Below are 26,214 nucleotides of genomic sequence, written 5' to 3'. Positions count from 1 at the left end.
GTCGATTTTTCCCCTCTGCAATTTTCTGCTCTGCCTGTGTCAGCCTACCATTAAAGGTCTTAACTTCTGCTGTCAGAGAGTCCATGCCAGTCTGAAGCTGGTCAATCTTTGGCAAGAAGAGCGCTGAGATTTGAGACACAATTGGGTGAGTGTCCATGTGGCTGGCAGGTGCCATGTCCTCTGCTTGCCCTAGGGCTTGTTGGTGCTCAGCTTGATGTTTTTTCTTGTCCGCGTTCTTCAATCTGTTTGTCATTGTGTCTGTCTTTTTAGAGTATGAATCGTAGTACTTTTGCATACAGTTCCAAGAGTCTCACAGTTGCTATCCCAACTGCACGCTGCTAAGACCAGGTAGCAAGCAAGATCTAGAGAAGTGATGGAGCAATGGCAATCCAGCCTGAGTTTGTCTGGACTTTCAAGTTAATCAGCAACGTGTGGTGAGCGGTGGATGAGTGAGGGGGTGGAAGCCATTGAGTCTTAGCCGTGCATCCCGGCCCTCACACCCTGTTGTTAAGCTGTTATTTAGTTAATTAAAGCGCCAGTAAGGATTATGTAAGCGCCCCTTCAGGTGGGGGGAGGTCGGGCTAGTTTTAGTATTCACCGGTGAATAGATGGCTGTGCTACAAGGATCCTGTTAATCTGGATTTTTCTGCATCTTAGAGTGTGAGCAATATCAGGCTTCTTGCTTAAGGTGACCCTTTAACTGCCCCTGACACTTCTTATCTCAACTTAGTTGGTGCTGTGTGGCAACAGTTCCGCTCTGCACCTGTCCTGATGTCTTTAGACCAAAAGGAGACTTTTATTTATTATGTCTGGTGCTGGTGCTTAGTGTCTCTGTCCGAGTGTCCCTTGTAGTTAAGGTTCCAGGTGTGAGAGCAGGGATTTAATCTTGGGCCTGTTGTGTAATGTCAGCCTCCCAGTTGCTGCTTCCCTTTTTTTAATGTCTTTCCTCTGAGCTGTTGTCGGATGTGTAGCCAAGTTAGATTGGTATTGTGTAGCTCTTGGGCCTTAACTTGTGGTCTAATGCTGGGACGTATGTTATTAATTGGTGCGTCACACGCTTACACTTTCCCCTCTGGTAAAAATGGTGCTTAACCACCAAAACTTTGGTAAAATTTTGACTCACCCCTTGAACGGGTCGGTATCTCCTCAACTATCCCCGAAGACTCAGAGGGGGGTATCTGTGGATCTATAGCTGTCTTTCACTATGTGACTGGGCTTTAGCTATGTCTCTGCTATGTCCGCAGCTTAGCCCCTCCGCTCCGCTTCTTTCAAATGCCCCTTCTCGGTGAGGGAGTCAGATGTCGGACTCCTTGCCTTTGTCACTCCGGGTAGGGGAACGATTCTCCTACCAAGGATTGTGGCTTTATCGGGCTTTTTGGGTATATTTCAGCAGTCAGCAGTTGTTAAGAGACCGGAGATCCTCTCTCCTGCTTCCACTCACTACGCCCGCCCACCGGAAGTCCCCCCAATATTTGGTTCTTATTAAAAATATTTAAGGAAAAAAGTCTCTCTTTATATGGCAATTAAAAAACATGGTGGGGGAGGGGCATATGAGGTGGGAGGGACAAGGGAGGTGGGAGGGGACAGGAGACGGGCGGGGCAGAGGATGTAGGTAGGTGGAGCAAAGAGGAGGTGGGGGGCCCTCAGTCTGCCCCTGGCTATATAACAGCAAAACTAATTATCTAAAGAGCTATACTGTATATTTTATAGCAACAGCAAAATTGCTTACCTAAAGAGCTATATATTTTATAACAGCAAAACTGCTCACCTAAAAAGTTATATATTTTATAACAGCAAAACTGCTTACCTAAAGAGCTATATGTTTTATAACAGCAAAACTACTTACCTAAAGAGTTAACTTGCACTTGAGTAATCAACATTTAATTACATTTTCACAATTTATATATTGTGAACCCCCATTTGAAAAACCCATGAGCCGCCACTGCATAGATAAATATTAAAAATGTACAAAACTGGCTCGCTGCAGCTTATTCCTACAATATCAACCAGCTCGGTGACATTTCTCCCATTATTTTACTGAAAAATATACAAAATTCATAACTGAATGAAATGCTTGTCCTTTCAGAAACAAAAACCGCTGATAGCCAAAAGCAGTTCATATTGGTTTTCCTATCAGTTATTTCTTGGCTGCAGGTCCATATATGCTGCTTCTGAATATTTTGTAAGACCCTGGAATAGAAGAAACAATTTTTTGTTTAAATTATTTATTTTCCTTTTGGTATGTGCAGAACCTCCAACTATAGGAAGGAGTTATGGCTTAGAAAAAACAATATATACACCCTCCTAGATAGAGATGATAATCCGTATTTATGTGAGATCTTACTGCAGAGATCATTTATTTTTTATCTGCAGATTAAAAGAGCTTGATGCCCCTATTTCTCCACAAGTCTTCAGGCTTGCCGGAAACAGCGGTTATGAAGCAGCGGTCTAAAGACCACTGTTCCATAACTGGTCCGCTGCTTATGAGGCTGCGGTCTGCCACCCGCCCGATCCTATACGACTAGGCTGATTGACACCCCTGCTAGCGACCGATTGGCCACAAATCTGCAGGGGTAGCATTGCACAAGCACTTCTGGTGAACTGATTGTGCAATGTTAAATGTTGACAGTGTATGCTGTCGGCATTCAGCGACGTCTGTCGGACATGATACGCTACAGCGTATCATGTCGGACATACATTGATAAATTGGCCCCTGAGTTTTACTAATATAATTGAACACATTAGAGTTTTTTTTATGGTTGTTTAAAAATGGTACTTTGTGCACAAACATACATTTTCTGGATGCAAACAATAATATTTTTAAAAAAAATGTTTACACCGATGCAGAACAGCTATAGAAATATACTTGCCATGTAATGATTTTCCTCCTCTGAATTAGTATTCTGCAGAAAAATAATTTTAAGTAATAATTAATATTAAATACATTTTGGCATCTGTTATTAGCAATTCAAGATTTTTTTCCTAGCGAGTGAACATGTTTTAACCCCTTAATGACAACTGACGTACCAGGTACGTCATGCATTAACAAGCAGTTAATGACAATGGACGTACCTGGTACGTCAGTTGTCTAACAGAGTGCTGGAAGCGATCACAAATGCTTCCAGCAGCTCTGAGGGTATTGCAGTGATGCCTCGATATGCAGTGATGCCTTTACAAGCCCCCGATGCAGAGAGAGCCACTCTGTGGCCCTCTCTGCACCGGTAGCGATAGTGCCGGGTGTGAGGGTGCGCGCGCGAGTGCACGTGCACCCATTAGCCACACTGACACCAATGAATGAGGGCAGAAAGGGGAAAAAAAAGGGATTTTTTTAAAAAAAAAAATATAAAAGGATCCGGGAGGGGGTGGGGGTGGGGGTATTGTGGAGAACTGCTACACTACAGAAATAGTTTTTTAAGTAAAAATAAAATTAAAATACTTTTTGGGGGGTTTTTGGGGCCAAACTGGGTACTGGCAGACAGCTGCCAGTACCCAAGATGGTGGTAATTAGGTAGGGGAGAGGGTTAGAGAGCTGGAGGGGGGATCAGGGAGGTTGGGGCTAAGGCAGGGGTCCATCACAGCTAAAATACTTTATTATTTTTATTTAAAAAAAAAAAAAAACCTCTTTTATTTAGTACTGGCAGACTTTCTGCCAGTACTTAAGATGGCGGGAACAATTGTGGGGTGGGGGAGGGAAGAGAGCTGTTTGGGAGGGATCAGGGGGTGGGATGTGTCAGGTGGGAGGCTGATCTCTAAAATTAACCCTGCAAGCTCCCTACAAGCTACCTAATTTAACCCCTTCACTGCTGGGCATAATTAACGTGTGGTGCGCAGCAGCATTTAGCGGCCTTCTAATTACCAAAAAGCAACGCCAAAGCCATATAAGTCTGCTATTTCTGAACAAAGGGGATCCCAGAGAAGCTTTTACAACAATTTCTGCCATAATTGCACAAGCTGTTTGTAAATAATTTCAGTGAGAAACCTAAAATTGTGAAAAATGTTGTTTTTTTTTTTTATTTGCTCGCATTTGGCGGTGAAATGGTGGCATAAAATATACCAAATGGGCCTAGATCAATACTTGGGGTTGTCTACTACACTACACTAAAGCTAAAATTAACCCTACAAGCTCCCTAATTAACCCCTTCACTCCTGGGCATAAAACACGTGTGGTGCGCAGCGGCATTTAGCGGCCTTCTAATTACCAAAAAGCAACCCAAAAGCCATATAAGTCTGCTATTTCTGAAAAAAGGGGATCCCAGAGAAGCATTTACAACCATTTGTGCCATAATTGCAGAAGCTGTTTGTAAATAATTTCAGTGGGAAACCTAAAGTTTGTGACAAATTTTGTGAAAAAGTGAACTTTTTTTTTTTTTTATCGCATTTGGCGGTGAAATGGTGGCATGAAATATACCAAAATGGGCCTAGATCAATACTTTGGGTTGTCTTCTAAAAAAAAATATATACATGTCAAGGGATATTCAGGTATTCCTGACAGATATCAGGGTTCCAATGTAACTAGCGTTAATTTTGAAAAAAAGTGGTTTGGAAATAGCGAAGTGCTACTTGTATTTATTGCCCCATAAATTGCAAAAAAAGCAAAGAACATGTAAACATTGGGTATTTCTAAACTCAGGACAAAATTTAGAAACTATTTAGCATGGGTGTTTTTTGGTGATTGTAGATGTGTAACATATTTTGGGGGTCAAAGTTAGAAAAAGTGTGTTTTTTTTCAATTTTTTCCTCATATTTTTTTTTTTTTTTTTAGTAAATTATAAGACATGATGAAAATAATGGTATCTTTAGAAAGTCCATTTAATGGCGAGAAAAACGGTATATAATATGTGTGGGTACAGTAAATGAGTAAGAGGGAAATTACAGCTAAACACAAACACTGCAGAAATGTAAAAATAGCCATTGTCATTAAGGGTAAGAAAATTGAAAAATGGTCCGGTCATTAAGGGTTTAATCAATATTATTGTCTTTCCAGGTAATCCAGAAACATTATCTGTTGCTATAAGTCTCCAGAACAAGATAGTAGCTAATAAAATAAAAACATTTTCTATTCTCTAGAGATAAAACAGTTGTCTGTGGATCCACATCAGATCATCAAATACAGTTAAAGTGAAAACAATTGCCTCTGAAAAGGTGAAAAGTTACTATAATGATATTAAAGGGACATGATATTATGGGAGGAATCACCCTTATATGCATAATTTTTCCACATTACATCAAAACATTTGTTATTTCTACAAACCTGATAAGTAGGATAGGTGTTTGGGAGAGGAATGGAGGGCAAACTTCGTTGGTCAGTTGGTTTATACTCCGAATAAGGAGTTATTTCATCTGTAGAAAGAGACAGAGATTTATTGTCCCTTGAACTTTACAACATTGATTGACAACTTAATTGCCTGCATATCAATAGTTTAAACAACACAATAAATCCATTTTTGCAAAAGTTTATTATAATTCTCATACTTCAATAATAACTATTCTTTAGAGTACAAATGATACTAAAGGAATATGAAACCCAAAATTTTTCTTTTGTGATTCAGATAGAGCATGTGATTGTAAACAAATTTACTTCTATTGTCCAATTTGCTTTGTTCTCTTGGTATTCTTAGTGTAAAAGCATACATAGGTAAGCTCATGAGCAATGTATTACATGGAGCGAGCTGCTGATTGGTGGCTGCACATAAATGTCTCCTGTCATTGGCTCGCTACATGTGCTCATCTCATCTAGCTCTCAGTAGTGCATTGCTACTCCTTTAACAAAATATACCTAGAGATTTAAGCAAATTAGATAATAGGAGGCCTACTTGTCAAGCCATCAACTTAGTTGCATTCGACGGCACCAATATGCTCGCCTGACATCGCCTTACATACGCTCTCCATATTTAACAAAAAAGCTGTCAAAAAGCCGCGCACCAAGTACGTGGCGGTGAGCAGCGGACTGTTGATAACTAACAGTCATCAATCTCACTGCTATTCGGTTTCTTCTCAGCTTTATTTGTATCCTGTCACTAAACACCGCCACTATACTAAAATGTTTAACCCCTATCCTTCCACTCCCGGCCCCCGCCGCAACTAAATAAAGTTATTAACCCTTAAACCGCCGCTCCTGGAGCCCACCGCAACTCTAATAAAGTTATTAACCCCTATCCCGCCGCTCTCAGACACCGCCGCAACTAACTAAATGTATTAACCCCTAAAGCTCTGGCCTCCCACATCACTAGCACATACTAAACCTATTAACCCCTAAATCGCCAGCCCCCCACATCGTCATAAACTAAATTAACCTATTAACCCCTAAACCTAACAACCGCTAACTTTATATTAAATATTAACTCATCCCTATCTTATAATACATTTAAACTTACCTGTAGAATGAAATTAAACTATATTAAACCATTAATTAACCTACCCTAACTGTTATACTAAATTACATTAAACTATATTAAACTAATAATTAATCTACCCTAACTGTTATACTAAATTACATTAAACTATATTAAACTAATAATTAATCTACCCTAACTGTTATACTAAATTACATTAAACTTTATTAAACTAATAATTAATCTTCCATAACTGTTATACTGAAATTACAATTACTGAAAGCCTTTGCTGCTTTCAGACTCCCATTGATTCCTATGGCATCCGCCTCCTTCAGGGTGACGGATTGAAAACCAGGTACGCTGGGCCGGAATAGTGGCGAGCGTACCTGGTAGGAGTTTGATAACTAGCAAAAGTAGTCAGATTGTGCCGAATTTGTATTCGGAACATCTGTAATGACGTAAGCATCGATCTGTGTCGGACTGAGACCGGCGGATCGTATGTTACGTCACAAATTTCTTCTTTTGCCGGTCTGTAGGCTTTGATAAATAGGGGAATCAGGCTCTCCACAATTACGCTGCAGAATTCCAGCATATTTGCGGTTGACGGCTTGATAAATATCCCTCTAGGAGTAAACTGGAATCATGAAAGAAAAAATGTATTTGGGTTTCATGTCTCTTTAAAGATATGTAGCCATCTCAGGCTGTGTTTAAATGAAATGAACAGAAGCCAATAGATTTTTCAACAGGCCAACAAACTATTACAACTTTTGACTCCTAACAAAGGTGTCAGGTTTATTTTTGCATTACAGTAGTTGAGAGTTATATGTAGCAAGAGTGTACCCTTAGGTAGAATTAGCAACTCACTAGTGTGACAATCCCAAAATTCACACTGTTAATCTATAAGCAATAAATACACAATATGTGAGTGCGCACAAAGGCTCTACCTGAACAAATAATTAAATGACCTGTTAATAATTATTAGCAGACTAAAAACATTGCTAGTCTTAATTTAATATGGCATTTATTCATAACACAATCTAATGCAATGTTTTTAGTCTGCTAATAATTATTAACAGGTCATTTAATTATTTGTTATAATATATAAAACCAACTGGGGTACAGAACAAATGGCTAATATAAATGTGTGTGTGCCTAATAACAAATAAATAGCTGAATGAAAAGTTTAATGGTGCAGACCCTATAACAAATTAATATTTCCAACAAACTGTAAGAAAAGAACATGGGCCAAATAAATTAATGGACCAAAACAGATAGGGAATCAAGCACTCTTCTAAAAATTGAAATTGTGTAATCAATCTAGCTCTAAATTTTATTTGTAAGAAATAAGTCTCTGACCAGCATAATCACAATAAGCAAAAAATGGTTTAATTGTGAAATACCTACTTACCAAAATTAGCAAATAGCTGCATAAATGTATACTGTCATATCAGAAAAATAGCAAATAGCTGCATAGGTGTATATTATCATAACATCAGGGGGTCCATCCGATAAAAATCGTCGCCCGCAAAAGCCGGCGACGCCAATATTTGCGCGGGTTTGGTATCACATATACGGCGTAACCTAGAAGTTACGCGCGTATATTTCTGCCGTCGCCCGTAGTTTTTTGGGCTATAGGCAGGTATACCAAACCCGCGCAGTTTGGTATCCAATATGCAGCGTAAGGACTTACGTGGTGAAAATGGAGAAAACTTACTCCATTTTCACCTCGCCACAAAAAGCAGCCGTAAGAAGCCTTACGCTGACTATTGGAGCCCCGTAACTCCCTAAACTGGCTGCTAAAATAAACCTAACACCTAACGCATGCACAATGTCTATCTCCCTGTCAACCGCGATCTTCTAAAATAAACCTAACACCTAACGCATGCGCAATGTCTATCTCCCTGTCAACCGCGATCTGCTAAAATAAACCTAACACCTAACGCATGCGCAATGTCTATCTACCTGTCAACCGCGATCCCCCCCCCCCCCCCGAAATCCCTAATAAAGTTATTAACCCCTAAACCGCCGCTCCCGGACCCCGCCGCCATCTACATAAACTAACCCCCTACTGTGAGCCCCTAAAACCGCCGCCATCTACCTTATCTATCCCCTAATTAGAACCCCTTACACCGCTGTCATCTACCTTATCTATCCCCTAATCTGACCCCTTACACCGCCGCCACCTATATAAAAATTATTAACCCCTAATCTAATCCCCCTATACCGCCGCCAGCTATATTAATATTATTAACCCCTAATGTAAGCCACTTACACCGCCGCCATCTCTATTAAAATGATTAACCCCTTATTTAATCTACCTACCCCGCCGCCAGCTATATTATCTATATTAACCCTAAGTATATTATAGTTAATATAGGTATTACATTATATATATTAACTATATTAACCCTAATTATATTAGGGTTAATATAGTTAATATAGTTACTATAGTATTTATATTAACTATATTAACTCTATCTAACCCTAACACCCCTAACTAAATTTATATTAAATTAATCTAATTCATTTATAAACTAAAATATTCCTATTTAAATCTAAATACTTACCTATAAAATAAACCCTAAGATAGCTACAATAGAATTAATAATTACATTGTAGCTATGTTAGGGTTATTATTTATTTTACAGGTAAATTGTTAATTATTTTAACTAGGTATAATAGCTATTAAATAGTTATTAACTATTTAATATCTACCTAGTTAAAATAATTACCCAATTACCTGTAAAATAAATCCTAACCTAAGTTACAAATACACCTACACTAGCAATAAATTAAATAAACTACAAACATCTATCTAAAAATACAATTAAATTAACAAAACTAAATTACAAAAAAAAACCCACTAAATTACAAAAAATAAAAAAAAGATTACAAGATTTTTAAGCTAATTACACCTATTCTAAGCCCCCTAATAAAATAATAAACCCCCAAAATAACAAAAATTCCCTGCCCTATTCTAAATTAAACAAATTTCAAAGCTCTTTACCTTACCAGCCCTTAAAAGGGCCTTTTGTGGGGCATGCCCCAAAGAATTCAGCTCTTTTGCATACAAATACAATACCCCCCCCCCATTACAACCCACCACCCACATACCCCATTCTAAAACCACCCAAACCCCCCTTAAAAAGCCTAACACTACCCCCCTGAAGATCTCCCTACCTTGTCTTCACCACACCGGGCCGAACTCCTGATCCGATCCGGACGATGTCTTCCTCCAAGCGGCAAAGAAGAATTCTTCCTCCGGCGATGTCTTCCTCCAAGCGGCAAAGAAGAATTCTTCCTCCGGCGACGTCTTCCTCCAAGTGGCAGCAAAGTCTTCATTCTTCCGGCGGCATGTTCAATCTTCTTTCTTCGCTCCGCCGCCGCGGAGCATCCATCCCGGACGACTACTGAACTACGAATGATGTACCTTTAAATGACGTCATCCAAGATGGCGTCCGCCGAATTCCGATTGGCTGATAGGATTCTATCAGCCAATCGGAATTAAGTTAGAAAAATCTGATTGGCTGATTGAATCAGCCAATCAGATTCAAGTTCAATCCGATTGGCTGATCCAATCAGCCAATCAGATTGAGCTCGCATTCTATTGGCTGTTCCGATCAGCCAATAGAATGCGAGCTCAATCTGATTGGCTGATTGGATCAGCCAATCGGATTGAACTTGAATCTGATTGGCTGATTCAATCAGCCAATCAGATTTTTCTAACTTAATTCCGATTGGCTGATAGAATCCTATCAGCCAATCGGAATTCGGCGGACGCCATCTTGGATGACGTCATTTAAAGGTACATCATTCGTAGTTCAGTAGTCGTCCGGGATGGATGCTCCGCGGCGGCGGAGCGAAGAAAGAAGATTGAAGATGCCGCCGGAAGAATGAAGACTTTGCTGCCGCTTGGAGGAAGACGTCGCCGGAGGAAGAATTCTTCTTTGCCGCTTGGAGGAAGACATCGCCGGAGGAAGAATTCTTCTTTGCCGCTTGGAGGAAGACATCGCCCGGATCGGATCAGGAGTTCGGCCCGGTGTGGTGAAGACAAGGTAGGGAGATCTTCAGGGGGGTAGTGTTAGGCTTTTTTAAGGGGGGTTTGGGTGGTTTTAGAATAGGGGTATGTGGGTGGTGGGTTGTAATGGGGGGGGGGGTATTGTATTTGTATGCAAAAGAGCTGAATTCTTTGGGGCATGCCCCACAAAAGGCCCTTTTAAGGGCTGGTAAGTTAAAGAGCTTTGAAATTTGTTTAATTTAGAATAGGGCAGGGAATTTTTTTTATTTTGGGGGTTTATTATTTTATTAGGGGGCTTAGAATAGGTGTAATTAGCTTAAAAATCTTGTAATCTTTTTTTTATTTTTTGTAATTTAGTATTTGTTTTTTTTTGTAATTTAGTTTAGTTAATTTAATTGTATTTTTAGATAGATGTTTGTAGTTTATTTAATTTATTGCTAGTGTAGGTGTATTTGTAACTTAGGTTAGGATTTATTTTACAGGTAATTGGGTAATTATTTTAACTAGGTAGATATTAAATAGTTAATAACTATTTAATAGCTATTATACCTAGTTAAAATAATTAACAATTTACCTGTAAAATAAATATTAACCCTAACATAGCTACAATGTAATTATTAATTATATTGTAGCTATCTTAGGGTTTATTTTATAGGTAAGTATTTAGATTTAAATAGGAATATTTTAGTTTATAAATGAATTAGATTAATTTAATATAAATTTAGTTAGGGGTGTTAGGGTTAGATAGAGTTAATATAGTTAATATAAATACTATAGTAACTATATTAACTATATTAACCCTAATATAATTAGGGTTAATATAGTTAATATATATAATGTAATACCTATATTAACTATAATATACTTAGGGTTAATATAGATAATATAGCTGGCGGCGGGGTAGGTAGATTAAATTAGGGGTTAATCATTTTAATAGAGATGGCGGCGGTGTAAGGGGCTTACATTAGGGGTTAATAATTTTAATATAGATGGCGGCGGTGTTAGGGGCTCACTTTAGGGGGTTATAGATATAATATAGCTGGCGGCGGGGTACGGGAGCGACGGTTTAGGGGTTAATAACTTTATTAGGTTGTGGCGGGGTACGGGAGCGGCGGTTTAGGGGTTAATAGCTTTTTTATTGTTAGGATAGTGAGGGGGGATAGCGGATAGAGGGTTAGACGTGTCGGGCTATGTTAGGGAGGCGTGTTAGACTTGTCGGGCTATGTTAGGGAGGCGTGTTAGACAGTGCGGGTGTTTTAGACTTTAGTCAGGTTTTATAGGCGCCGGCAGTTTCTAACGTGCCGCAAGTCACTGGCGACGCCAGAAATTTGTACTTGCGCAGATTTCTGGACATCGCTGGTTTGTCAGACTTACGGCACGTTAGCATCTGACGGCGACTTATATAGGATAGCTCGAGTTACGAGCTGAAACTGCGGGCGACGCCGGTTCCCTCGCTTGCGCCGCAAACTGCGATCTATATCGGATCACGCCCCAAATTTTAGAAATTAGCTCAAGTACATGAGACAATATTATACCCTGGAGATGTGCACATCTTGGAATGCAAAATAACATGTATGCCGTTCAAAGCTACCTAATATATTCAACACTGTGTGCCAGACATGCCATTATAGCAGACTTATATGGCTTTGGCGTTGCTTTTTGATAATTAGAAGGCTGCTAAATGCCACTGCGCACCATACGTGTTTTATGTCCAGCAGTGAAGGGGTTAATTAGGGAGCATGTAGGGAGCTTGTAGAGTTAATTTTAGCTTAAGTGTAGTGTAGTAGACAACCCAAAGTATTGATCTAGGCCCATTTTGGTATATTTAATGCCACCATTTCACCGCCAAATGCGATCAAATAAAAAAAAATTGTTCACTTTTTCACAAACTTTAGGTTTCTCACAGAAATTATTTACAAACAACGTATGCAATTATGGCATAAATGGTTGTAAATGCTTCTCTGGGATCCCCTTTGTTCAGAAATAGCAGACATATGGCTTTGGCGTTTCTTTTTGGTAATTAGAAGCCTGCTAAATGACACTGCGCACCACACGTGTTTTATGCCCAGCAGTGAAGGGGTTAATTAGGGAGCATGTAGGCAGCTTGTAGAGTTAATTTTAGCTTAAGTGTAGTGTAGTAGACAACCCAAAGTATTGATCTAGGCCCATTTTGGTATATTTAATGCCACCATTTCACCGCCAAATGTGATCAAATAAAAAAAATTGTTCACTTTTTCACAAACTTTAGGATTCTCACAGAAATTATTTACAAACAACTTATGCAATTATGGCATAAATGGTTGTAAATGCTTCTCTGGGATCACCTTTGTTCAGAAATAGCAGACTTATATGGCTTTGGCGTTGCTTTTTGGTAATTAGAAGGCTGCTAAATGCCACTGCGCACCACAAGTGTTTTATGCCCAGCAGTGAAGGGGTTAATTAGGGAGCATGTAGGCAGCTTCTAGAGTTAATTTTAGCTTTAGTGTAGTGTAGTAGACAACCCAAAGTATTGATCTAGGCCCATTTTGGTATATTTAATGCCACCATTTCACCGCCAAATGCGATCAAATAAAAAAAAATTGTTCACTTTTTCACAAACTTTAGGTTTCTCACAGAAATTATTTACAAACAACTTTTGCAATTATGGCATAAATGGTTGTAAATGCTTCTCTGGGATCCCCTTTGTTCAGAAATAGCAGACTTATATGGCTTTGGCGTTGCTTTTTGGTAATTAGAAGGCTGCTAAATGCCACTGCGCACCACACGTGTTTATGCCCAGCAGTGAAGGGGTTAATTAGGGAGCATGTAGGGATCTTGTAGAGTTAATTTTAGCTTAAGTGTAGTGTAGTATACAACCCAAAGTATTGATCTAGGCCCATTTTGGTATATTTCATGCCACCATTTCACCGCCAAATGCGATCAAATTTAAAAAAAACTTACATTTTTTCGCAATTTTAGGTTTCTCACTGAAATTATTTACAAACAGCTTGTGCAATTATGGCACAAATGGTTGTAAATGCTTAACTGGGATACCCTTTGTTCAGAAATAGCAGACATATATGACTTTGGCGTTGCTTTCTGGTAATTAGAAGGCCAGTAAATGCTGCTGCGCATCACACGTGTATTATGGCTAGCAGTGAAGGGGTTAATTAGGTAGTTTGTAGGGAGCTTGCAGGGTTAATTTTAGCTTTAGTGTAGAGATCAGCCTCCCACCTGACACATCAGACCCCCTGATCCCTACCAAACAGCTCCCTTCCCTCCCCCACCCCACAATTGTCCCCGCCATCTAAAGTACTGGCAGAAAGTCTGCCAGTACTAAAATAAGAGGTTTTTAAATTTTTTGTATTTCTTTTTTTAGCATATTTCCATATGCTGTGGTGTAGCATCCCCCCCCCAAAACAGCTCTCTAACCCTCCCCATCTGCCTTATTGGCGGCCATCTTGGGTACTGGCAGCTGTCTGCTATTATTTCACAGTCAAAAAAGTGTTGTTGTTTTTAAATGTACACTACTGTTACACCAGATATGAGTGGTGGCACTGGGCAAGTGGGCACAGTATACGCTGTGAGCCTGACACATACGCTGGCAGACAGGCAACTGCAATTAGATTACACAGGAAAAAAAAAAAAAGCAGACTGATGTTCTAGCCCTAAAAAGGGCTTTTTGGGGTGCTGTCCTTACAGCAGAGATCAGATGAGTCCTTCAGGACTGTAGTGGACACTGAATACACTAGCCTAGCTATCGATTTCCCTATTAAATCAGCAGCAGCTACACTGTCCATCCTCTCACTAAGAATGCAGCTTCCGAATGAATCTAAAATGGATGCTGTCCAGGAGGTGGGAGGGTCTGGGAGGGAGGTTCTGCTGCTGATTGGCTGGAATGTGTCTTCTGACTGTGAGGTACAGGGTCAAAGTTTACTCAATGATGAGGAATAGGGGGCGGACCGAACATCGCATATGTTCGCCGTCCGCGACGAACGCCAACATGCTATGTTCGCCGGGAACTTTTCGCCGGCGAACTATTCGCGACATCACTAATAATTGTCCTTATCTCATATTTATCTGGAAAATTGGAGCTCAATGCTTAGACAGAGCAATGGAAAACTGTAATTTTTTTACTTAACTATCCTGTACCTCACGGAGAGTGTAATTTCCTCTTCTGACTGTGGTTATTTAGATTATTCAATAGATGAGGCTCCAGTATACAAACTTTTACTAAAAGTGGGTATACCACAGGATGAATCAGCTATTTCAAATGCCAAAATAGGGGGGAAGGAGCTACTTGTAAACAATTAAATACACTCCATCAGGTAAGATGGGTCATTGGGAAGAATTTAAAGGGGAGACATTTTTTTTGGTTAAACTGTCCTTTTAATCTATTAGTATAAATTATTATTCTTTTCAGAAATGTTATTTTATTATATTTAGTCAGAGAGCTGCAGAAATGTTGAATATCAAATTATATATAAAAAAATCAAATCAAATAATTGTGTATTTACTAGAATCCTGATTATATTAAAGTATAGCATAGCATGTAACGGCTACGTGGCTGGTTATTGCCGCCAATAGACTGGGTTCTGAAGCTTTTTCCCAAATTATTTGTAAAAACATGATTTTATAGTATTGTGCAGGGTAAAATTTACAAAACCATAGCTAAATGTTGTTATAGGATTTTAATTATTTGTAGTGTTTTGTTAGAGTGCTGTGTTTCAGTGAGTGTAAGTATATGTGCTTGTTTTCAGGTTGACTGCATTTGTTAAAAGTTTGTGCCGGCTGTTCAGGTTTTTTTTGCGTAGTGGACGGTTATTTTTAAATGATTTCTTAGAGAATGGTTTTTATGTTTTCATTTTTTAGAGAATGTGTGTGGAAGGGTGCTGTATGAATGGAATATTGAATATTGGGATGTATATGATTTTGCCTGATTTGAAGAATACTACTTCTTTTAGGAGTGCATGGATTGTCTTTTAGTTTGCTGTCATATTGTGTTTGCGTGACACATAGAGGCCTATTTATTAAAGGTCTTGCGGACTTGATCCGACAGTGCAGATCAGGTCCGCAAGACCTCGCTGAATGCGGAGAGCAATATGCTCTCTGTATTCAGCATTGCACCAGCAGTTCTTGTGAGCTGCTGGTGCAACGCCACCCCTTGCAGACTCACGGCCAATCAGCCGCCAGCAGGGGGGTGTCCATTCAACCCGATTGAACTCGAGCGGGTTGAATTCCGGCGATTCTTGTCCGCCTCATCAGAGCAGGCGGACAGGGTTATGGAGCAGCAGTCTTTAGACCGCTGCTTCATAACTGCTGTTTCTGGCGAGTCTGAAGACTCACCAGAAGCACGGGCCCTCAAGTTCCATTCGGAGCTTGATAAATGGGCCTCATAGGGTGTTTCACGCAAACTAAAGGGGGGAGTATTGATGAGTATCTTTATGTATGTGATTTGGGTGATTGTTTTTTAAGTAAGAAAATGAACCTAAAATATTTAGACAAGTTGTTAACAAAATATTTGTATTTGCAGGATGAGATCATGGAGCTGTATCCAGAAAACAAACTAACTAAATTATTTTTGAGTTTTTCATATTTAGGTGAATTTGTACAGATACAATTCCATAGTGCACTCTCCAAAAGATTGAAGATTGAATGCAAGTAAACCTTTTAAATAAAGAGATGCCTGGTGCCTAGGTGAAGGAAAGAAAAAAGAAGATAAAACGACTTTTGTCAAGATTGTTTTAACCACCATACTGCAGTAAAAGTTGCTGCACTATCTTTTGGATCCATTCTTTGCATTGCAAGCTGCTACCCACCCCGGAACTGGACTGGGTAATCTATGACTGCTTCCTATGATGTGTGTCTTCAGAACATAAAGAATATCCTTCTCTGGACTGTGCCTTGACTGTTGGAGTTGAGGACGTGTTACGCTGTTACAGATTCATCCACAGCTACAGTAAATTAGGGGAGTATTGTTTTAACTTGTTTACTTATATTGCTTGTTTTGTATTCTCTTGTAATTGTATTTTTTTTTTAATCATATTAGATACAAGAAGTCATATAGATTTGTCTGCAGAATAGTATGCCTTATTTGTATTAGTACACATTATAGTTTATATACTTAAACAAAGTAATCCTCCAGATAAGTGTAATTCTAAACATTGCAGTATTGTAACCTATTGTATTGCCCACTGAGTATAGAGAATATATTTGCACCTTTATAGTTTAAAGAAAATGTTGCAGTATCTCAGAATATTCTCATACCTTTCACCATTGTAGAACACAGAAGGTTCCCATATGTTTCTATACCGCCCCTTAATATCTAAGAGAAGAAGGGATATATGTGTCTTGCAGTGGTGGAGAAAGGTATGCGAATAGGAAGTTTTTGTAGGAATTTTCCATTGAAATCATTCTTTAGTGTATAATCAAACTACTCGAAATAAAAGATTGAGGAGATGTCTCAGCTAGAAATTTATATCAATTATACAGAGAAATATGAGTTTTGGGAGTAGTATAATTATAATGGTATTGGTGGTATATTTTCTACTTACAATGGCTCTTATTGGATCTGTGTTATGAAAGCAAATGTATTTTTCCCTTTATTAACTAGTATGGTATCTGCTATTGGAGTTTTGTAATTCCAGGTGCTTGTCAGCGAAAGGAATTATCTTACCATAAAGATGTGTTTACCTTTAAAAAAGATTGTGTAGTTTTAATAATGTTATAATTGTAGTCTTTCCTCATACAGGAGTGCGAGAGAATTTAGGTTGCATAAAATAATTAGTAAATTAGTAGTGCTTATATCAGATGAGACAGCAGATTCTACTAAGATCATATTTGGCGAATTGTAAACATTACATATAGTAACTTTGCAGAATAAAACAACACTGGGTTATTTTTTTTAGTAGTTCAAAGAGAAAGTGTGAAGAAATTAATTTTAAAGAAATTTTGTTGCAGGGCAAGCCTTAGCACAAATTACTTAGCATAGCCATACAGCCTCTTGATGAAGTCTAGCAGTTTATACTTGCTTAGTATTCATGTTTAAGGTATCATTTAAATTGTATATAGTAGCTGTGAGTTATTCTCTGTATAAGTATAATAAATGTATTTATCTTGTATTATATATAGTGATGTCCCGAACCTAAAAATTTGGGTTCGCGAACGTCGAACGCGAACTTCTGCAAAAGTTTGCGAACGGACGAACCGGGCGAACCCCCATAGACTTCAATAGGCAGGCGAATTTTAAAACCCACAGGGACTCTTTCTGGCCACAATAGTGAGGGAAAAGTTGTTTCAAGGGGACTAACACCTGGACTGTGGCATGCCGGAGGGGGATCCATGGCAAAACTCCCATGGAAAATTACATAGTTGATGCAGAGTCTGGTTTTAATCCATAAAGGGCATAAATCACCTAACATTCCTAAATTGTTTGGAATAACATGCTTTAAAACATCAGGTATGATGTTGTATCGATCAGGTAGTGTAAGGGTTACGCCCGCTTCACAGTGCGCAGTGTAGGTGATCATGCTTTGCAGACCAGGTATCAGTGGTCAGATGGACCCTTGCCCCAACACTGTGTGCCAGACATGCCATTATAGAAGACTTATATGGCTTTGGCGTTGCTTTTTGGTAATTAGAAGGCTGCTAAATAATTAGGGAGCATGTAGGCAGCTTGTAGAGTTAATTTTAGCTTAAGTGTAGTGTAGTAGACAACCCAAAGTATTGATCTAGGCCCATTTTGGTATATTTCATGCCACCATTTCACCGCCAAATGCGATCAAATTTTAAAAAAACTTACATTTTTTCGCAATTTTAGGTTTCTCACTGAAATTATTTACAAACAGCTTGTGCAATTATGGCACAAATGGTTGTAAATGCTTCTCTGGGATCCCCTTTGTTCAGAAATAGCAGACATATATGACTTTGGTGTTGCTTTCTGGTAATTAGAAGGCCGCTAAATGCTGCTGCGCATCACACGTGTATTATGGCTAGCAGTGAAGGGGTTAATTAGGTAGTTTGTAGGGAGCTTGCAGGGTTAATTTTAGCTTTAGTGTAGAGATCAGCCTCCCACCTGACATATCAGACCCCCTGATCCCTCCCAAACAGCTCCCTTCCCTCCCCCACCCCACAATTGTCCCCGCCATCTTAAGTACTGGCAGAAAGTCTGCCAGTACTAAAATAAAAGGTTTTTAATTTTTTTGTATTTTTTTTTAGCATATTTACATATGCTGTGGTGTAGCATCCTCCTTAGCCCCCAACCTCCCTGATCCCCCCCAAAACAGCTCTCTAACTCTCCCCATCTGCCTTATTGGCGGCCATCTTGGGTACTGGTAGCTGTCTGCTATTATTTCACAGTCAAAAAAGTGTTGTTTTTTTTAAATGTACACTACTGTTACACCAGATATGAGTGGTGGCACTGGGCAAGTGGGCACAGTATACGCTGTGAGTCTGACACACACGCTGGCAGGCAGGCAGGCAACTGCAATTAGATTACACAGGAAAAAAAAAAAAAAAAGCAGACTGATGTTCTTGCACTAAAAAGGGCTTTTTGGGGTGCTGTCCTTACAGCAGAGATCAGATGAGTCCTTCAGGACTGTAGTGGACACTGAATACACTAGCCTAGCTATCGATTTCCCTATTAAATCAGCAGCAGCTACACTGTCCCTCCTCTCACTAAGAATGCAGCTTCCAAATGAATCTAAAATGGATGCTGTCCAGGAGGTGGGAGGGTCTGGGAGGGAGGGTCTGCTGCTGATTGGCTGTAATGTGTCTTCTGACTGTGAGGTACAGGGTCAAAGTTTACTCAATGATGACTAATAGGGGGCGGATCGAACATCACATATGTTCGCCCGCCGCGGCGAACGCGAACATGCTATGTTTGCCGGAAACTATTCGCCGGCTAACTATTCGCGACAGGAAAAAATGTTTTCCTGGTTTTAAATGACATAGGATAAGTTAAGCTTTTAAAGGAAATTGTGATGCTTACAAAAAAGTGCAGAAGTTCTGTTGGACATAATTGTTATTGTATCATGGTGTATGCTCATCTTGTGCTGCTTTGTTTCCTTCTTAGACTCCTTCTGACTCGAGTGTCTGTTGCTATGAGGATCCACCTGTTTCACTTGTCTACCCCATGAACAAACCATTGTAATTCCAGCATGTATCTGCAGATGGACACTTTCTCATATGCAAAACACCCCTACTGCAAATGGACTATGATATTGAAGCAGACTGTCTGAGGGAGGTGGAGTGCTAAGTAGACAAAAACTGTTCTTAAAGTGATCAGAGGCCACCCAGAGATACTTGTGCTGTTCCCATGTTATGCTTCACTGTGGAGAGTGTACAGAGCAGGGAAATGTTGATGCTATTTGGGGATGCTAGTTATGCAGGTTGAGAAATAAAGATGCACTGTTGTTTGGGGGTAGATAGGGGGCTGGTCGGGTCTTTGTGCAGACTAGTAGTTTGGGGATGCTGGGAGGTAGACAGAGAGTATTTGAGTGACCGTACTCATGTGCAGTGACATATTGTGCCCTATTGGCCTATTCAGCGTTTTATTATTAGTTAACTATTATAGTAGTAAACATCAATTAATTTCTCTACAGTATTCTCACATAGATTCATGTTATACCGTAGTATTAGGCTTACATTGTTATTAGTAGATATACTAATTTTCTGTGCCTTTTATATAGTTGTTTAATTTTCATATTATGTTATTCTGTTAGAATAAAAGGGTGGAATGTAAGAATATATAATTAACCATACTGACTCCATTTTGTTTCAGCATTATATTTCATTATAATGTGGTTATTATGCTGTGAGAACATTTGCTGACATTGCTATGTCCTTGGCGACGCGTCCAGATACACGGTTATCTAAAAATGTTAGTTTCACAGTAAACTCCTTATTCCTATTATTTTTACCTTGCTTCTTTGTTCTAAACTATTATGTGTAATATGGTCTGATTATGATACGTCATTTGTTTAACCGCATATACTGTAACCATTGTCTATAAAAGTATGTTATGCCTTATAATAAAAAGAATAGTGATTAGACTTTACTTGCTGCCTGTCTAAATGTTGTTTCCCGAGATCTTGCCAAGTAACCCATTCAGTTCCAGGTGAAGGTGTAGAATACTGCTAAGTGTCAAGTGATACCCCTGGTTATAAGATAACGCCTAACACCAATGTAAACATGTCCAGTGTATTTCCCCGTATTCTATAATATACTGAAGATTTAATGTAGATAAATGAGTTAAATACAGCAAGAACAAAACTTACCATCAAATTCTATTAAGTGGTTTTTAGGAATGTGAAACAGCAAGCAATGACTAAAATAGACCTTTAATGAAATACACATAAATATATATATTGAAAATAATAATTCATACTTACTTACTGTGTCCGCAAGATATACATCTTGATAAACTTGTTCCACGCAGCCTTTTCTTTTATATTTTTTTAAGTAAATAACAAGTCCAGTAATAAACAAACTGATTGCAACTACTGACCCAACTGTAATTCCCACGACGATGTTATTTTTTTCTGTAAACCGGAAAGCAAAGTTGACAACAAAATATAAAGGTTCCCTGTTTAACTGAATTTAATCATTGTGCCATTTGAGCACAACATTCATTTCACATTGTAGAATTATGATCAAAAAGAAAACGGAGGAAGGAAAAAAAACTAAATTTTTTAACTTTATTTTAATCTTCAGCAAGTAAAACTCCTGTATCCATGGGGGTTAGTTTCTGTAAATTGTAAGAGGTGTTATATATTTTTAATGTGAAATAAACAAAGTCTCTGTCACATAGGTTTTGCATGCCAATATTTAAGGCTAGATTACGAGTGGAGCGCAAGCATTTGCGCCCGAGCAATAAGGGGTATATCGCAAGGGCTTGCGCTCATCGGGCTTACCTCTCGTATTATGAGTTTAAAGTAAATGCAATCATGTAAGCGCAATTGCAGTTTATGCTAGAATGATTACCACAATTTCAGAGGTCTGGTTAACTGTTTTGCGAAACATAAAAGTTGCACAAAACACATCATAAATACATTATACTCATAATAACACCATCTAATAAAAATTAATCCAAAAAATGATTGCACACAAAAGTTATAAAGGCTCAAAGAAAGGCAGGCAAAGGGCTTTAACATTGAGATACATACCTGTGTACATATGTATTTATGTATTTATATGTGTATATATGTTTTTGTAGAAAGAGGTGCTGGTTCACTCAGTAATCCCACTTGTTTACTGAAGTATGGTCTGAAACCTTTTCAGAAATTTGTCTGTGGATTTTGATTAAAGAGATTGGGCTGAAGTGTTGCATCCATACACCATGTATAAAAGTGTAGACACTCACAGCATATATTGGAATACATGGCTCCTTATTTGTTCAAAGAAAACTTCAACAGCTCTTATGTATAAAAGCAGTTTTATTTTCCCAACGCGTTTCAATGGTCCAGGCCGTCTTTTTCAAGAGCATTCAAAGATAAAAAAGTGCTTTACAAACCAAGCTAACTTTCCGCAACACATGCGGTCTTAAATATACAATCAAAGACACTACCCGATACCTCATTGGCTGAGGTCAGGTTTACACTCTTTACAATTAAAATCTAACATAAAAATAAACCAGGCTTTTGTAAAATCTATTCAACATAATAAAAAGTTACCAACATCTTATTTAACATTGTAAAACATATACATAGTATTCTACTGATTGTTAAGGATCAAAAACAATGTATTAACTCTAATTACATATGAGCGACCAATTGCCTTCCATATATTTAAACCGGTCTTAGCCAATCCTTAGCAATGGGCTGTTGTAGTTCCCTTTCGAGCTGTTCTTTCTATGTCAGTTTCCAAACAGGTCCACGTTTGTTTGCAGTGATCACATGTTGATTTTGTCCAAACAGAAAACATCCCATTCAAAACATTTAGATTTAAAAAAAAAAGAGAGAATACTTTTGATAATTTTCCTAAATTATTAACTCCCTTCAATATAGAACATCGAGCAATTAAAAAAATCCCAGAAAGACACTGGCATATTCTTAAAGAGGATGAATGTTTGGGTCCTATGATCCCCCAGAAACCACTAATTATCTTTAAAAAAGGGGAAAAAAAATCAAACAAAAATTAGCACCCTCAATGATTAAAGGGCAGCTCCAAAAACAGGTTTCTATACATGTGGAAAATGTAAGGATTGCAACTACACAAAAAGAACTCACAAAACATTTAGTTCCACTGTTACTGGGAAAAACTTGAAATAAAATATTTCATTACATGTAAAACTAAGAATGTAACGTCCAGATTTTTAAAGACTAGGATCATGGAACATCTTAACAAAATAGAAAAAGAATGATGACCATGGAATACCTCTACACTGTAATAACTGTAAATTTTTCAAAAAGGAAACGTTTATGTGGATAGGAATAGAAAGAGTTAAAGTTCATTGGAGAGGTGGCGATATAGCCAGACAACTGGATCAAAGAGAACTAAAATGGATACATACCATTAAAACATATGCCCATTGGGGTCCTAATAAAGATACTAAGATTGCTGCCTTTGTATAAAATTAATGTTCCTTTTATATACAGATATGATGTAAAATTAAATATACACAGGATTCTTGGTGATAAAGAAAGATGGGTATTCATAGTTGTTGTACTCTTAATTTGTGATACCTTACGATATAATGTGAAATATGCATCTAGTTATATGCCCAAGAAAACTTAAACATTAGTATGCTATTTTCTTACAAATGTTCTTTTACAAAAGTGGATGTGTTATGGAGTAATCACTCTCAAATATAAATTATAATCTAACCATGTTTTATCATATACCGTAGAAGGATAATTGAGACTCTAATAATGTGGATGTTAGACCTCCGTTATTGTTTATATTGTAAGGGCAATTTTCAGAACTTATTCACACTATAAGGCTATGGTTATTATATTGTTCATCAGAACCATATTAATCACACTTTTCTTTTCTTTTCTTCATCTGTTACCCAGTTCATATCGGCATACAAAGCATATAATAAATCTAAATGTTTTAAATGGGATGTTTTCTGATTGGACAAAATCAACATGTGATCACTGCAAACAAAACGCGGACGTGTTTGGAAACTGACATAGAAAGAACTGCTCGAAAGGGAACTACAACAGCCCATTTCTAAGGATTTGCTAAGACCGGATTAAATATATGGAAGGCATTTGGTCGCTTACATGTAATTAGAGTTAATACATTGTTTTTGATCCTTAACAATAAGTGGAAAACTATCTATATGTTTTACAATGTTGAATAAGATATTAGTAACTTTTTTATTATGTTACATAGATTTTACAAAAGCTTGGTATATTTTTATTTTATGGCGAGAAAAAGAGACAGCGCAACCCCACATCAAGGTAGCAGTTTCCACAAATTTATTAGATATACAAAAATATTGCACTTACAAACAGGTTAAAAGTTAGCGCATTGATCCCTTTACAGGGAAAGAAGAGAAGCGAGTCCCAGTTCCTCCAGGAAATAACTATTTTACCACCGCTTCAATGCTTCTTACGGACAGTCTTAGTGTATTGGAGCAGGCCGTAGCTCCACCCCCAACGCGTTTCATCTGCGCTCTCCAGACATCATCATTTCCTCTTGAAAAAGTCTGGAGAGCGCAGACGAAATGCGTTGGGGGTGGAGCTACGGACTGCTCCAATACACTAAGACTGTCCATAAGAAGCATTGAAGCGGCGGTAAAATAGTTATTTCCTGGAGGATTTCTAAGTGAACTGGGACTCGCTTCTCTTCTTTCCCTGTAAAGGGATCAATGCGCTAACTTTTAACCTGTTTGTAAGTGCAATATTTTTGTATATCTAATAAATTTGTGGAAACTGCTACCTTGATGTGGGGTTGCGCTGTCTCTTTTTCTCGCCATAGGATCTACAAGTAAAGAGAGCGTTTGGGAACACGCCTCTGGAAGTAGCTGCACCTCATTTTCTAAGGACGGTTATTAGGAGCTGGCATTATAAACTACCTCAGCAAGCACTATTCTATTTGAATGCTCCTAAGGACTCTCCCCAGTATTGGGTAATATCTATTCAGCCAGATCAACTGTTTTTTAAACATTTGGATTTTATTTATGTTTATATGTATGAATGTATGCTAATTTGTATGTGTATCTCTCACTTTTAATTTCACATTGATTTTTAGTGGTTGCATTATCAATTTAATTTTTTAGTTGTTTTAATTTATTTTTAATAACCCTCTTGTTTTAACTCTACCACTACATATCCACTTCTCTACCAAGTTGCGCTGTTAATACTTCCAGTGTGTCTTATATTTTTATTTTAGATTTTAATTGTAACGAGTGTAAACCTGACCTCAGCGAATGAGGTATCGGGTAGGGTCTCTGATTGTATATATAAGATCACCTGTGTTGTGGAAAGTTATGCTTGGTTTGTAAAGCACATTTTTATTTTTGAATGCTCTTGAAAAAGATGGCCTGGACCATTGAAATGCGTTGGGCCGGATTGGGCCGCCGAGATACCAGGAAAAATCCCGGTGGGCCAGCAGAGGCTGGGCAGGGGCAGCTGCAGAAGTGTGTGAAGAGCAGCAAAGTTGTGATTAACAAGCGCAGCAGCAGCACTTGCAAGCAGAGCCCAGACGCCGGTCATGCAGCAAAGCACTGTCGCCCAGCAAACCCTGGCAACCAACCATACTAAGCTGCATGGACACCGCTATCTTGGCCACTACTGCTGACTTATTGGTCAGATACTGTAGAAGAGGCGTGGTTTAGGTAAAAATCGATGCCAAGCTGATCATACTGTGCCAGCCCAGTATAGTAAACTGCATACCTACTATACCTTACAATGTAAGCCTTCCGGCCCACAGAGGACTCTAGGTATGAGCATTACTGTTATATCAGCTATTAGTGTTATAGCCGGAGATCTATAAAAAAAAACTGCAGCCAATCCGCTGCAATGTTTCTGACGTTGCCCCTTCCTTCAACTTAGTCCCTCACTTGCGTTGCTAAAGGCGGGTGGATTGTCTAGAGCAGATTCATCATCATCCTCCCGATAGTCTCTATAATCTCAAGTGGCTGCTAGGTAGGAACGGTTGTTGTACAAGTGGCACTGTGGAAGTGCCCAGTGAACCAAGGGGACAAATACAAATATACCTAGAGCAGAAGCACGTGAGCAGTGGTGGTGCAAGATCTATTGGGGAGTGCTGAGGTTTTAGTACAACAGTTTCATAGTATAGACTGTGTAAATAGTAAACAGTTTATTCTCATAGAGCAGTTTTAAAAAATTTCAGGCTTATGTGGTTCTGAATAGGAGGAAAACATTAAATTATTGGAGGATAGCACTTCATGGTCAACTTGCAAGGGATTACATTTTTTTGGCAACTGTTCAGGAATTTTGTTTGTTCATCTAAACCTAGAAAGATTCCAGAGCTCAGATAATTGATCTAAACATTTACCATCCATGATGTATGATATGTATGAAATTGGTAAACCTGTAATAATTTAGTAAATATTGCATCTTCCTATGTTTTTTACTTTTTGTTTGAATTAGTTGACCAGTATCTTTCGAGTGACCCAGGACCCCCTGGTAGTTTTTATCCTTATTTGTACCTAGAGTGAAAGTGCCTAATTACAATTTATGGGAGAAGGGGGAGTGTAGTTTGATAAAGTAGAGAGAATGTAATATATATTTTTTATAGCATGAGTGTAGTCTAATCTGATAGGCACTCATTGGAGTGTGTTTCAGTGGAAATGTATAGTCATTCTCTGCAGACATACATTGTAATGTAGTTTTAGTGAAACAGTATAGTGTGATGTTTAATATACCATGTTGTTATGTGGGTAGTGCAGGGTGTAGTACCGCTGTTAGAGAT

The 26,214-nt window shown here is 38.5% G+C and overlaps 1 protein-coding gene across 1 annotated transcript in view; it reads right to left on the bottom strand.

Annotated features, from left to right (window-relative positions):
• Window positions 1–434: 434 nt before the first annotated feature.
• The window catches only part of LOC128649975 (uncharacterized), an 89,028-nt gene continuing 63,248 nt past the window's right edge, over window positions 435–26,214 (bottom strand). The window contains exons 4-7 of the mRNA XM_053703564.1: window positions 20,721–20,870; window positions 5,252–5,340; window positions 2,871–2,903; window positions 435–2,190 (exon numbers count right to left, since the gene is read on the bottom strand). Coding sequence (XP_053559539.1) covers window positions 2,134–2,190; window positions 2,871–2,903; window positions 5,252–5,340; window positions 20,721–20,870 — 329 coding nt within the window. The 3' untranslated portion in view covers window positions 435–2,133. The remainder of the gene's footprint in view (window positions 2,191–2,870; window positions 2,904–5,251; window positions 5,341–20,720; window positions 20,871–26,214) is intronic.

Source organism: Bombina bombina, chromosome 2 (assembly GCF_027579735.1).
Source record: "Bombina bombina isolate aBomBom1 chromosome 2, aBomBom1.pri, whole genome shotgun sequence".
Lineage (NCBI taxonomy): Eukaryota > Metazoa > Chordata > Amphibia > Anura > Bombinatoridae > Bombina > Bombina bombina.
This window is presented reverse-complemented; position numbering and strand designations above follow the sequence as displayed.